Here is a 15,247-nt window from a genome sequence, read left to right on the forward strand (position 1 = left end):
TGTAGACTGTCAATACTTCTGTAGGGGCACAGTAATAACCAGATTGTGTTTAAACTGCATATTTCGCCACGATGGTACAAGATCACCAAGATCCTTACTCTACATAACATCTATCTTTTATTCTCTCCATAAGGTCACTCCCTTACTTACCTTGTCTTTTAGGGATTCTACTATAAATATAGATATAATCTTCTACATACTTGATGCTGTTTCTGTAAGACCAGCAATATCAACTTTTTGCTATTTTATAATTCTTTCGACCGCATTCTCTAATTTTCTTCTTGGTCCAAAAATTTTCCAAAGATCGTTTCTTTATGACAATGCAACAACTGCAATGATATCCTGAAATTCTATTTAAATTTCGAGGCTGTGAAGTAGGCCCAGTGTTTCAACCCCAACTTGGAGATCCAGGTAATTTTTGATTAAAGTTCTAGTCTTTGGTGAGCAAACATCTAACAGCTTCACCGTATCCTAGTTGGAACCCCTACATCGTGGTATCATCCTTGCCAGATGAAATGAATGATCCATCATCCTTTTTCAACCTGGCTTTGGACAGGCCTTGATGGACTTGACCATCATTTATTTTCTTTATCAACAATTCGTTTTTTTTTAAGAAAAAATCAAACTGATTTTATACGATTAATCTTTATTAAAAAGAGCTTTACATTTTTTTACTATGCAATTTCTTTGCGTAGTATAAGTTTTTAGATGTGTTGGTACACAATTTGAACACATAAATATTTCGATGTGCAATAAAACGCCGCTTGTGTGAATTTATGTTCGCAAAGCTGGAATTGAACAAAAAGCGGAAAATCAGTAAGCGGGAATTTATAGGTACACGATATTAATCTTGTCAAGATGACTGCAGGAAGGCAGCAATTTATTACATTGCGTGCTACTGCGGTAATGTTCGAAGACTCTAAAGAAATAATAATTTATTGCTCGCTTTATTATGATACATGTCAAAGACTATGAGGTTCATTAAGAACGATACCTCAATGTGCTACCTCAATGAAGAATTTTTTTATTTTTATAAATCTCTTAATACGAGATGAGAAAAAGAAAAAAAAATTCTATAAATAATTACATTAAAATTGATATCTAAAATCAAATGAATTATTAGTTGATTAATTAAATGATTATCGATTAAACTAAAAGAGATGCGACTTAATGAACCGAGGCGGGTTTAATTGAAACCTTTCTTGGTCGAGGCCGCAATTCATCTCCTTCCGTTCTAAATATAGTAACTCCATTTCGTTTTCTTTACAGGTACGTATAGAATTGCGTCCGGTTTTCCTTACAAACCGTTCCATTCGCCACCTGTTGGGATTTTATTCACAGCATCATGAGTAAGTAGTGTTGCGAACGAAACGTGAACGTTATTTCGAAGAGAGAGAGTATATTGCAGATTCAAGTGACAATGAACTCAGTTTACAAAATATTTTTTTATTTTCCATCATAATTTAAGTTAATAATTTTCACCGATGCCACTAAGCTCATCGTTTATGGACATCACTAATTATATTTTACTATTTCCTGACAAATAATTTCTATTTTGTATGTTACCTGGGACTTTACTATCTAATATTGAGGTTGTAGTTGATGAATAGTTTCTTTCCGGTTTTGAATATGGTTATTCCTTTCTTGTATTGGATTTTTTTATCTACATAATGAGTTAAAACAATTTAATGTGCCAAAGGAAAGTTGACATTTTAATTGCTAAAAGTATTAATTGTTATAAAGTTCAAGTTAAAAATAAATTTAATTGTGGAATTTGTCCTTATTATACAATAAGTAAGAAAAACCCTAAAACATTCCAACAATTACCTTTCGTTGCGATTTAATTTAAATTTAATTCTTACGGCTGGTGTGGCTTGCGAAAAAGGACAACGACAATTATCGATCTACAAATGGCAATCGGGGCGGGCACCTGGTAATTGGCCCTATGGAATCCGACGCCGGTACGTATATGGAATGGTAGAATGTTGATTCAACGAAGGGCTTTCAAAAGAACCGCCTCGACATATCAACGCGGTCCCTCTTTCCAGCATCTTTCTTATTATTCAGACTCTTTTGCCGCCTTGACACCGTTACGTCTTGATACGTTTTCGGCGCATCAATAGAACCATTCATCAACCGGCACAGATTGTATAACACGTCTTCGAGATCGATGCATAGTTTTTATGTCATTGACTTATCTGAAGAGGCAACTAGCGGCTTTTAAATATCTATATAGCCTATAAATTTTTACTGATAAATAAGAATAAATCGTATAGTATACCTACATATAGATAGTTGTTGTCTTGTATTGTCGTGAGTGATCGTTGAAATCACTCTACGTCGTTTCATTTTGCTTGTTTGTGGGCGGACAAAACGTATTTGAAACATTTGCGATGTTGCGAAATAGGTGTATATTGTTACGATTGTATCAGATACTCTTAGTTCTTGCCATTCCGAACGTTGCTCAATCGTGAGCGTGTTATTCTGCAGTTTGTTGTCGCAGTTCTTTCGTTATCTATATAAATATCGATAACATTTCTTATGCAACTTGTACTGATTGCTAAATTTTTAAGCATATACTCTATTTTGTATGTACTGTGTTTTGTAGTTTCACAAAGTTGTTCAATATTTTCAATAGAAAAAGTTTATGTTAACGTATTTTCTAACATATTGTATTAAAAATAGTTGCAAACAAAAATTGTTGTGTCTTAAGTACTAAATAAATTTAAGTTATTCTTAATCTCAACAAAATTAGGTTCAATCATATATTTTATCCTATCTCTGAAACAACCACTCTTCAAACAATATAAAAATTATAATAATAGTTGGTAGCAATGGCTGTAATCATAATTGCAGACTACTTATTTTAACTGCAACTATAACTACTACATGCTGCTAATCATCGACGCAGATTAGATGTTGTGCAAACCATAGTTGCAGACTGAACACCTGAAAGTACACCTACATATTGCATACCATAGCTGTAGATTGTATATTGCAGGTTATAGCTTCAAGTATACTCCCAATGATAGGTACCCATCATCATAGGCCGCATAATATAAACTTTAGCCATGATTGCATAAAAAGTACTACAAATTACAGATTGCAAGTTATAAGCGTAGACTGCATACTGGAAAGTATAGCTGCAGACTGCAAACCATTGTAACACACTGCATGGCAAACAACTGCAGATTACTTACTATTAGACTGAAAACTATGGCTCATAGCTATAAGGTGTGTACTATAAACTACAGCTGTAGACATATACTGGCATATACTATCCTATAGTATACACTAGATACTATCCAGCATGTAGCAAGTTACAATTCATAACTATATATGGCAAGCTATAGCTGAAGATTGTATTGAGCTGTCAACTGTCAAACCATACCTACAAATTACAGGCAGTAACTGCCATCTATAGACCGCAAAAATATATACATATTTCAACTGGAATATGGTGTATCGGAAGAAGATGCACACGAACAGGTATCTACATACGAATACTAATAATAAGAAGGATTTCTGAACGATGCCTCCCTTATGTTTCAGGTGTGATGGAGCGGATTATAAGGCGCCTGAAGAAGAACGATATCGTGGTACAATACGGTACGGTCAGCAAAAATCGGAATGCTCTTTCGATAGCTAAAGATAAACTAACTCCAATGAAGGGAGCTGTACTGCATAAAGGAGCATGTGAGAAATGCCCGACTGAATAAGATCCAACAGTGGCAGAATATTGTCACATAAACTGCTAGCCAGAGACGAAAATAACCAAAGGATGACAAGAGAGGCCATAGAGATTCATCGGCATAAGAACAACATGAATAAAGAAGATGGTTAGGAATTCAGTTGCAGATTGAAAATGGTAGTTAACTCAACGAAGACTATATTAAGAAGGCACTATATGTTTATTTCCAGTACTTTTCCAAAAGTAAATATTAAAGCTCTTGAGCAAATATACTTTAAAGGTGACAATTATATTAAAATTTTTCTTATTTAATAATTATTTTCATTAAAATGTACTAGTTTTTTAATAATTAATTGACTGTAATAGTTTGTACAAACCACCTTAGCCCTTAAATCTTCATTACACATATTATTCATGATAATATTACATAGTGATTAATGTCTTTGACCTGAATTCAAAACCAACAATCTCATAGTTAAGTTTCGATCGGATAATTTCTATTGGGTTTGATTAAGTTGTTTCAGTTTTGATTCATCGCCTTTTCTAATTGTATACTATATTAACACTTTACAATGTTACTGATATATTATTACGGCGAAAAGATTATATCACATTACGTCGCTGTGAAGTAAATTATTTATTTTATGTAAATAGTTAGAGTGTAATTGTGAGGTTGTCTTTAGTTTCTAAATGCAGTACATTTAAATACGAACAATATTGTCCTTAAAAGAAGCGGACAAGAATACCGTGAGTTGTGTATCTTTGAGATCCAATCTTAACGATGCATTTCAAAACAAGGGAACGGACGTTTTGTTTCCAAGAGAAACTCTTCAATTACTATCTATCTCTAAATGGATAATTGGCAAGAAGTCGTAAATTAACGAAAGCCTGCCTATTCGAATTTAAAGTTAAATCATTGAGACATTTCATTTGATAGATGAGGGGATTGTAGATGTGAAACGGAAGGTTATTCCTTCCACTGTTGTTTTTTTTTGGTTTGGTACTTACACAGTTTCTAAAATTTAATTTTGTATATAAAATTTTAAAATTACCTGTCTATACTTTGTTATAATGTATTTACAACAAAGCATGATTTATGAACTCTTACCAATTATCCTTTTAGAGATGACAAATTGAAAACATCTCTGGTAAACTAAGCTTGAAACGCATCATTAAAATTTTACCTTTACATTTGCCGCATAATGAAACGTTCGTGTTTCGCAAGCTGCGAAGCTCCCGGTATAGAAGTTTTTTAACTTTATACCAGTTGGGTTAATAGATAAATAAAACGATAGGCAATAATCTGGGTAATACCAGCTTTTCATTTTTTATCCATCTCCAAGTCCTTTTAAGGTTAAACGTCTTTTACCTTTAGAGGCGCTAGAGGCAAAACTTTAACTTAATCTGTTCATTTCGATCCAATCATAATATAGATCTTTGTTACTTTATTATAAGTAAATACTTTATACTTCTATTTTTTTGTGTGTTATTTCAGTGGTTTTAAACCAACTTTAGAAACCAGTTTAAAAAATAAATACCTTCAAGAAATTTTGGCACGCCCTACAGTTTGAGAATCGCTGTTATTATTCTGTTTAATTTACGATGCCACTTTTCGAATAATTATTTGGCGGCTCGCAACGTTCGATTACGTAAAACAATCCGAACGATTTATGACCCTCATTTACGTCAGTCCAATTCCACCGTGGACGATTTACGAACGTTCGCGTTTCGGCAAGCGAAAAAACCAATCGCCTCCAAATTTGGCACCACGAAGAATGTCCGGTTGCTACCTGTCTCAAGATAACCGGAGGCGATTAAATTTGGCCCAGCGCAGAACGAACAAAAAATTGTAATAAAGAAAAAAAATAAAGGAGAAGAAAGTGACCACGAAGAAGTGCGTTGCCGTGTGCTCGCAAAGAGCCACAACCAGCAGAAAAGGAAGAAAACCGGAGCCGCGTCTTACGGAGTCCAGAGACCATCAGAGGTCGGTCGGCATCTCTGGTTGTACTGGACTTTCCGAATAAGGAAAAGCGTAACATTATTTCCATGTTAGACGTGTTCCTCATCTCCTCTTACCGGAGTCCACAGTCCTCAACTGGTGAGGTTCGAGAAAGCACGTTTTTCAAACGTTGTTGTTGCGTTCGCGGATAGTTGCTCTTTAATCTTTTCGATCGTTTCTTTACTCCAATCTCTTCGTATAGCCGCTTGTATGGTATTAGAGCATTTTAAAACGGGAATAAATAAAATCGAAGACCGCGAGTGCGTGCGTTTGGCCCACGCTCAACGCCCTCATCTACGTCCAGATGGATTGCACCGGTCATGATAAAGGTAAAGAATAAAGATAAAGGACGTCTGGTAGTGGCTGTTTAACCATGAAGCATGTGAAGTGGTATTCTTAGAGATCCCAAGCTTAGAGAGGTCTCAATCGATAAAAAAACTATCATACTGTTATATCTAAACAGCATCAACAAATTTAAAAGGGTGAAATTGTACGATTTAAGAATACAATCAAATGTTAAGATTTAAATATAAATTACATTTAAATTTGAGGGATTTTAAGGTAAACGGTTTTGACAGCAATGGAGAGTATGGTAGACGTTTACATTTATTAATGAAGTAAGTTAATCAGCAGCAAATTATTTCATCTGCCGCTCGTGTAATCAACTTGTAAAGGCAATACATTATCGCGTGATGATTCAACTAAAACGATTGATACCAACAAGTATCATTTATTTTTCTAAGTAATAAAACAAGACTCCTGCCTAAATTATCTAAAGGCTTTATAACTGTCAAATCCAGCATCTTCTCTACACCTCGTCAATATAGCCGCGAAATTTCTGACTAACAAATTAATAACGCTATTTAATAGAATCGGCAGACGTGCAACAGCAACCGAAGACTCACTATTATAATATTTCTTCAGAAACCGTTCTAGGCAAAAATTCTTTCTGTGATATTAATCATTAAGGAGCATCTAAACCGTTTCAAGAATACTGGAAAGTTCAATCTCTGACAAAGAAGTTTCTCACCTTTACTCTTATCCTTAAACTGTACGTTGAGAAGCAGCAACTCGTAACCACTTCGTGATATTACTTCTTTCAGGATGAAAGTACAGAAAACATTTTTATTCCCATCCAAATTTATAACCCAATAAATTTTGTCATTATTTGTGGAGAGATGATCTTTCTATTAACGTATTCTGGCAACAATTCCAAATTGCTTAGTTTCTAGTTTTATAGGGTTCTGTATCGACCCAATACCAAAGTTGCTGTAATCAAAAAGTCTTCAAATTGACCTGTAGTTGACTTATCACGGCTTGCTATTAAACGAATTGCTTGAATAATATATCTTTATAGAAAAACTATTCATCTTTGGAAATATGCTTAGTAGTATAGAAACAACACCAAGAACTATTAAATGGTAACGATTGATTACTGACTCCTCCACTACTTGTAGCATCAATTCTAGCAGACGATAGCTTTCCTCCATCTAGAAGGTAAAATTTTAAAGAAAAATAACTTTAAAATTTCAAATGGCCACATTCCTTTTTTGTTGCAGATATTTGGATTTACCAAAAAATTCTTAAATCACGCTCTAATCTTCAGCAACTTCTTAATTGAATGGCATGAAAAACAAAACTAAAAATCATTTATTTAGAGCGAATATAGGAAGAATATCGTGGATACTGTAACTCTACATGTTGAGTAACATTTTGCTGCTAGTGTTTGCAGAGAAAACAATCAAATAAATATGTTAGCAGTTCTAGACATATCGCAGCAATCAGGATTTTCTTGTATGAGGATCTAGAAACTATCATCTGTATCATGTGTCCATGCATATGGCGATGACTTAAAAATGCAAGTAAAGTTTTCTCAAAAAGTAACGGAATAAATATCCAGCACCACAAGAAGCGCTAAATACATGAAATGATTTCTCAGCATGCTATTTTCTTGAAGAGTTCTGGTTCCAACATGATAGCTGGTCAGCAGATTACGCAGTAGCAGCATGCGTGGTATTAATTAAATTAGGATTACAGTAGAGATAGTTTGGTGAACTGTTGAAAAATTTTCGAGAATTAAACCCGAATCTGCAATAAAAATATGAAGTTACCTTTTAAAATTTTAAAGTTATTCCCCATTCCATCATCAGAAGGTCATCTAGATCATCCTTGGATGTCCCCCTTGCTAGAATCATTAAGATTTCTTTTTTTCTATATTTTTGGATTTTTCTAAAATAAAAGGTTTATGATAAACTATAACATTATTGTATATACATATAAACTCTTGGGTACAATAATAGAATAAGACATCAAACTTCATTACGATATTTTATTGTATAATAAATTTTCATTTTTCTTCTTTTAATTGACAAAGAATTCAGCAAATTTTAACGATAAAAGTAAACATATAAACCACCCGCCACTTTCTATGTAATAAAACACCTTTCACTAGGATACTTCAATGTTTTACAAGTTTTAACTTTAACGACAACTAATGTAACAACTTTTTCATGCTTATTCCAATAACTCTATCTTATATATTTGTGAAATAAGTAATTTTAAAAGGCAAGTTCATTGAACACTGCAATCAATAAAGTTTCCTGTTGGTTGTCGCCGTGTAAGGATATAACAATAAACATTTCAAATTAAAAATAAATTCTATACAGCAACAGATATACTATTGTGTTTTCTTTTTTTTTTAATTTAGTAAATAAATAAGTTCTAGATATATCGCAGTAAAATTATGATTGATTACTACTACGCGACGTTCAACGCAACATATTTATAGCTTGCGAAATCTATAAATAGAAAGGCAGGTTTGCTGACCCGCATCGCGTACACTTGACAGTTCAATCAAACCAGCATCAAGCCAAGAAGAGAGGAGGACATAGTCAGGTCATTGTAATAAACTCCATACGTAGCGGACGTTAGTGTCGCTTTTAAGATTTAGAACGCTTGAATTGTAAAGTGTATATCTAAATAACACCTAAAACAAAAGTTCTTTTTATATGTATGGACTTAAGTAAATTCATCGCACTTGAGGATTTTAAAAATATCACAATAATTTATCTACATCAACATTTAATCTGAATTTGAAGTGATTTTATTATGTATTCAATGATATAAAACCGTTTTTGATGTTTTTGACATTTTTTGTAAATGCGTGCCACAGAGTAATGTTTTCTGACATCGATAAATAAGGGCTAATCGAGATGTTTGGACAATACCTGTTGACGCTTACGCAACCCACATACAAACTTCATATACTTTGTACTCTTGTGATATCCTTGCTACATTAGTAGAGACATTGTTAAAATGCGATAGAACCAGAACATTATATAACATTATACTGTTTGATTGATAGAAAAGTGATCATTTTCCTATGTGTTGTACAAACCTCAAGGCAGAATCTGACCAAGATTAGATAGGCCATCAGATCTAATCATCACTACTTATATATCCAACAGCAAAACTAGATTTTGTAGAACATATTATGTCTATGTCATCACTTCTACAGGCATCTGACAAAGTAGCAATGAAACTTTTGTGCAATTATATGCAAGTATATATACGCTTATTTATGCGTATCAACTAACCATCAACATCTTTTTTTGGTTCAACTGAATGTTGCTTTCAATACTGCTTACATAGGTCAATAATAATTAAGTCGTTATGTTCCGAATATTTTCTCAGAATGAGGTTTCTTCTGCCATTTGAATGCGTTTGTTTCATGATTGGTTGTATCAATCCAAGAAAAAAGAAAAGTGCCTCAAACGCATCTTTGCTCGACACTTTGAAACTATTAGTGTTAACCTGTTTGGTATCGCCAGATATTGCTAAATAATGTGCCATAATCTTAATTACTGAAATGTTTACTTTAAGCTGCTCAACTAGATCTAGAAAGTTAGAAGATCTAACTTGAATCCTGAAACACCAAGGAGACAACAAGATCATCAAAAGATATGTAGTTATACCCGTAAAATAAATGGTCCAAAGATCAAGGTTGAAGACAAAATCTTGGTAAAAAATAACCAAAAGACTGGTTTCGAATCGGGATGCTCTCTATATGATTACAAAACTCATTAATCCTACAATATTACTAGTTTCAGAGTCTTGCCAGCCAAATATTTCCTTATTTCGTCGTCTGAACATTGTTGGAAGCAGCATTGCTACGTTGTAAAAAGTGAGAGTTATTAGACGACATTAATATTAGCAAAAGCATATTTAACCCCTCTATACTGAAAAAAAGTATAAAACGATATTGATGTTACATTAAACATATTTAACTTTGTAAATCTAAATATACATTGCTGTAGATACGAAGTTTATTTATGTTTATAAATTTCAGTATACTAACAACGACATCTGCATATAAAGATGTTTCGACAATTTAATAAATGAGTATTGAATTAACGTTTTGAAGACGATAATTTTGTATATACAAGATTCCGTTATGTGATGACAAACCTAAGTAACCATTGAATGGAACGGGTGCAATTATGAGCATAGATGCATTTCTGCAGGCGTGAAGAATTTCTAGGTCTCGATCTCGACCTCCTACATCATATATCAATTCAATGTAACGTTCGTTTGATGAATAAATCGCGCAGTACAAGCCGCGCGAGATTTGTCTTCATTTATGGTTGCCTGTCTCCTCGGAATGGGCCCGTATTTTTTCTAAACGGTCCGATCACCCTATGTGCTCGTTAAGTGATTATTTTGTCTTAAATTGGCCAAGTGGGTCAGATGCTATTTTGATTTAACCGTTCCGGCACGACGAACTACCAGAAGAACGAACTCTTACGACTGCACAGCAACGGCGTAAGATCCCATTTAATTAATTACACTATTCTGATTGATGGACTAGCTGCTTTCTGACGGCATCCTTTGATATATTTAGGACTGGTTGATAAGGTGGTATGAACGAGTGATTGGTAAATGTTGATATATGTGTCAGTGTGTTTATAGTGAAGTTTTAAAAATAGACAGCCTCGTTTTTGGACCGTCTTTCTATTGCCACAACACACTCCTATATAGACGTTTGTGTGAGTTATAATTTATCAATTTCAAATTACCACATACAACAGATCTTGACGGTCATAATTCTCTATCGCAAACAGACTTGTAATTGGTATTATTTTCATAGGCAAGAAGTTATATTTACGACTGAACCGAACTCATATTTTCCCACATTGAATCGAACCCGACAAAGAAACCGCATAACAGCACTCTCATAGCACGAGTATAAAGCAACCTGGTATGGATATATGGAGAAACGATAAATCAGACCGTATAAATAAATAGTATATCGACACAAAGTAGATGTGCGCTATTCCCACTGGACATTTTTCCCACTAGCTTTACAATCCCGGGATAAAAAGCTTAATAGCCGTTGACAGTTACTCGACGGATTCTTTTCACATATATAGACTCTATCCAGTTAGATAAGATCTCAAGACTGCCGAGACGTCGTTTCCTGAAATTCACAGGATCATTAGCAGACTGAGTCACGGTCGATCCGACGTGTATCTAACTACCGAAAAAAAAAACCACGCCAGTTCCGTAAAAGAAACGATTTGGATGCTACTGGATAGAAATACCGACTAACGGACTTCTTAGTGCTGGATATTCGTGTAAAAAGGAAGGACGTTTACAGTTAGTACCTATAGTTGTAAATGTTATTATAGGTTTATAACAATTAGATTTAGATTTCATTATTATTTTATTATTTACTACAATGATATATTTTTTTAATTTCTTTTCACAGTTAAGTGTAAAGTGCACTTGATTACGATGTAGTAATATGTCTGAAATACCTGTATTTCACTTACATACAGAGTAAAATGTAGATTGCGTGCATACCAAGGGTTTGTATATACCAGAGAACATTTAAATTGCAGCGAAAATGTATTAATCATAAAGGAGATATATCGATTAATCGTTTATCATTGGCGTATCGGCGATAAATAAATATCTTCCAATAACGGCACTCGTAAATATGTCTCATTTATCGTCCGCTTAACGGTTATACGCATTCGCACGTCGATTGCCAAATATCAAGCTTTTTTTAATTCATTTCGGTATCTCGCAATCCGTTCACGGTCGTTTTTCACTCCTCATAAAAAAATTATCACCAATAACACCAACGCATTCCTCATTATCATTTCGAATGAGAACAGATTCCGAAAATAAAGATAATTATTCCGGTTTAAAGATATATCGGATTTGAAAGTAACGTCGAGAAATTCTTGTTGGTAAGAAAATGTTTGTTATCTCTTACATTGTAGGTATCACGTCCTATTTTCGTTGTTAAAGTTGTACGATTATAATTGACTATCTGGCTTCCGATAAACATCTAGACAATGAACTGTTATTAATCGACGAGAGAGCTTTTCCATATTTAGCAGTTTCCGTTTGGGAATAGGGTGAGAAATGTAATAACCAATGACCCCGCGATGTTTCTAAATAATAGTACTTAATGGCTATTCCACTCAAATTTAGATTTTATAACGACTGTTTCATATACGTTATGGAGATTCTAATTACACGAAATGGACCATAAACCAAACCATTTTAGGTTAAATTATAAATTATTAATAATAATAAATTTTAATGCAGAATTCTTAAAAAAAATGTTTTAAATAATTTATTGTACAAGATTGAGCAGAATTCATGAATAATTAATAACCCTGAGATGTTTAAAAATAGAGTGGCTTCACGAACAGTGACATTAATGATCATCCTCCCTGGTGTAGTCTCTTAAATCGTTGATTTTGCGCCCACACAATGACGCCCTCTTGATTCTTGACCACGAAAAATACCTATATCTACTACATCTATATACATATAGTGTGGAGGTCAGAGATCCATGAAGATAAGTAGAAAAAGAAAACGTTTCTTACAACGGTCGTCGTCGTCTAAAAATAGCTTTCGAGAAAAAGAAGATCGAGCCGTGTTACGAAACGCATGTCGACGTACACATGTGCATATATGTCTTCATTAAACAACCAAAACGAGGAGTATTTGAACGGGAGAAACGGGACAAACACTGGTATTGTAGGCAATGGGTTATGGGCTTCACACAAGTACACTCGATTTCTATCTAACCCGATACAGAACATCAATGTGCTTTTAAGTTTAGTCAAAAGTATCGTGTTTTATATATTTACATATACATCGACCTTTGTCAATGGAAAATTATCTTGTTTTTAAAAGCATGTTGTATTTAATAGAATTGTGCTTTTACGAAGAGACATTATTATAATACGCAATGCGAATTAAAATTATTTTTAAATGATTTCAAGTTTTAACTGAAAGACTGTTTGTATACAATCAAGTACGTATCTTGAAACCGTATGGCGCTTTTATGTAAATGAACAAAACCATATGCCCCCGAGCCGAGGTGGGTACATACAAAAATGGGTTTAGAGGTTTTTGTGTCAGGCTCCTTCCATCAAGTAAACTGGATAAATTATGTAGAAATTTTAACGAAAGTGTTTTGGATATGGCCGAGCTAATTTTAGATGTCAATTACAACGAACCACTTAACTACCTGATAAAAAATATGGAAAGTAAGCATTCAAAAGAAGCTTTTTAATTAATTGTTACACAAGAAGTCATTAATAATCTAATATGCTAATCTTATAATGATTTATTATGCACACTATACTGCGGAAGTGGAACAGAATAAATTTTGGGTGTAACTTAAAAAAGAAATGCTTAAATCTATTAAAAATATATTCAGATTACTTGACAAAAACTTCTTTACTTTGAAAAAGTTTGTTGCTATTTGATGCAGATGTTGAGCAACAACCACAATCACCAGAACATAATTGTTAATGATCAAGCAGAATAATTAGAAAGTGTATCAACCGGGAGTGAATCAAAGAAATCAAAGCTGGACATGGTAATCTTAGTATGGAAGTTTCCACTTCAGTATTTTTGGGATTGCGTTTAAATTTTGTTCCGAGTCTAAAGAAATATCTGTAAATGATTGACCTTTGCCAATAAAAAAGGTTAGATCTTAGACTTGATCACGTCGCTGTAATTCTTATCATATCCCCAAAGAATAGATTATACATTACCTATACAGGCTCCTGTGAGATTCCTGGAAGTAGTTTGACACTTCTACTCATCGTAGCCTGAAGAACTGAGTTAATGGTTTTTGGAACATGGCAAGGTGATGACAGAGGATGGTAGTTGCAGCTCTGCTGTAATGCAAGTATTTGATGTCACTGCTGTGACTCCATCGTTTCAGAGAGGTAGCATACTTGAAGCTACCCTACGAAGGGGTGTGTTCACAACTAACTCGTCCGAGGTTTGAACGTAAGGTCTATTTTGGCCATTGATTGCAACTCCATAGCTTTGTATAAAATTAGTTTTCCTTTGTAGCTATACTCTCTGTGCTTTTACTCTTGTAATATCTTCTCATATTTGAAATTAATAGAAAAATTATTTTAATAACTCAATCACATGTTTCATTCATTATTTATAGAGGATTGCTGGAGCTTTAATTTGATGACTAAAACCGCCTTATTATCCAATTGCCAAATTCAAATAATTAAATTTAATCTTGTTGTGAAAGAATAGTTACCATCATGAGTTTTGTAGCGACAATCGTCCGTACTTTCACAATAGTATAAACAAAAAAAATCGGAGTACCCTTTTTCGGCTGCAATTGTAACTTTGTTTTAGCAATGAGTTATATCAACAATTTTCAACTTTATTTTCTTTCATGAGTGGATTCAGCTCATTTTATTGTTGCAAATGTATCTATACTTACGAATATATTTATCTTTTAGATTCCTCTTATTTATTTATTTTCTAATAATACGCCCTAATTATTAATGGAACCTGATATAACGATTGTAATTTTATACACCATAACACTTTCATGCGTTCAAAGATCTACATATCTCAAGTTACAAATTACAAATTACTCTATAGGGAGTTTTCCGTAATTATAAAGGATTGAAATAGGGGCGGCCGATCTAAACATGAGATAATTAATTAATTGAATTCTTCTGTTCGAATCCATTCCGTGACCAAACAGTTAATTAATTCAATTAGCCCCTCTGGTGAAATTCTGACTTCCCCTAAAACGTTTCAGTCCATTCCGTTACTCGCCTGACTTGCCACTTTTGATAGTACGACAACGGCTCGTGCACATAACGGCGCTATTACCTTTAAAGTTCTCAGATATTAGTTGTGATAAACTACTGTTGCGGTGCTATTGCTAGTACGGGATACAACAGTGAAACAGGTTTGTAAGGTAAGTAATTCTCCACCTGGCGTCAACTTTATTTTTGGATAGCATTTCTGATGCTATTTGCATGCTTCAACAAGTACCTATACACTGAGATTGAGCACCTGCACTCACCTATATACTGATAAATTTTCTCGTTTTATTATTACCCGTGCTTTCGTTGTTACGCGTTTGTTTTTTAGATTCTTCTCTTCGACAACGAAGCAATTTACTTAACGAGGAGGTTTTTCTCTTTTCCGACTTTACTGATAGACGAATAGATACCAAGAGTCAAGTATAAGTCGTTCTTATT

The 15,247-nt window shown here is 33.8% G+C and overlaps 1 protein-coding gene across 2 annotated transcripts in view; it reads left to right on the forward strand.

The window, feature by feature from the left end:
• The window catches only part of LOC111425859 (Guanine nucleotide exchange factor in mesoderm), a 124,006-nt gene that overhangs the window by 25,961 nt on the left and 82,798 nt on the right, over positions 1-15,247 (forward strand). The window contains exon 1 of one of the 2 annotated variants that reach the window (XM_071194280.1): positions 5,980-6,019. The exons of the other annotated variant lie outside the window; for it this stretch is intronic. Coding sequence (XP_071050381.1) covers positions 5,995-6,019 — 25 coding nt within the window. The 5' untranslated portion in view covers positions 5,980-5,994. Of the gene's footprint in view, positions 1-5,979; positions 6,020-15,247 lie in introns of those variants that run through there. 2 annotated transcript variants of the gene reach the window in all.

This window comes from Onthophagus taurus, chromosome 2 (assembly GCF_036711975.1).
Source record: "Onthophagus taurus isolate NC chromosome 2, IU_Otau_3.0, whole genome shotgun sequence".
Lineage (NCBI taxonomy): Eukaryota > Metazoa > Arthropoda > Insecta > Coleoptera > Scarabaeidae > Onthophagus > Onthophagus taurus.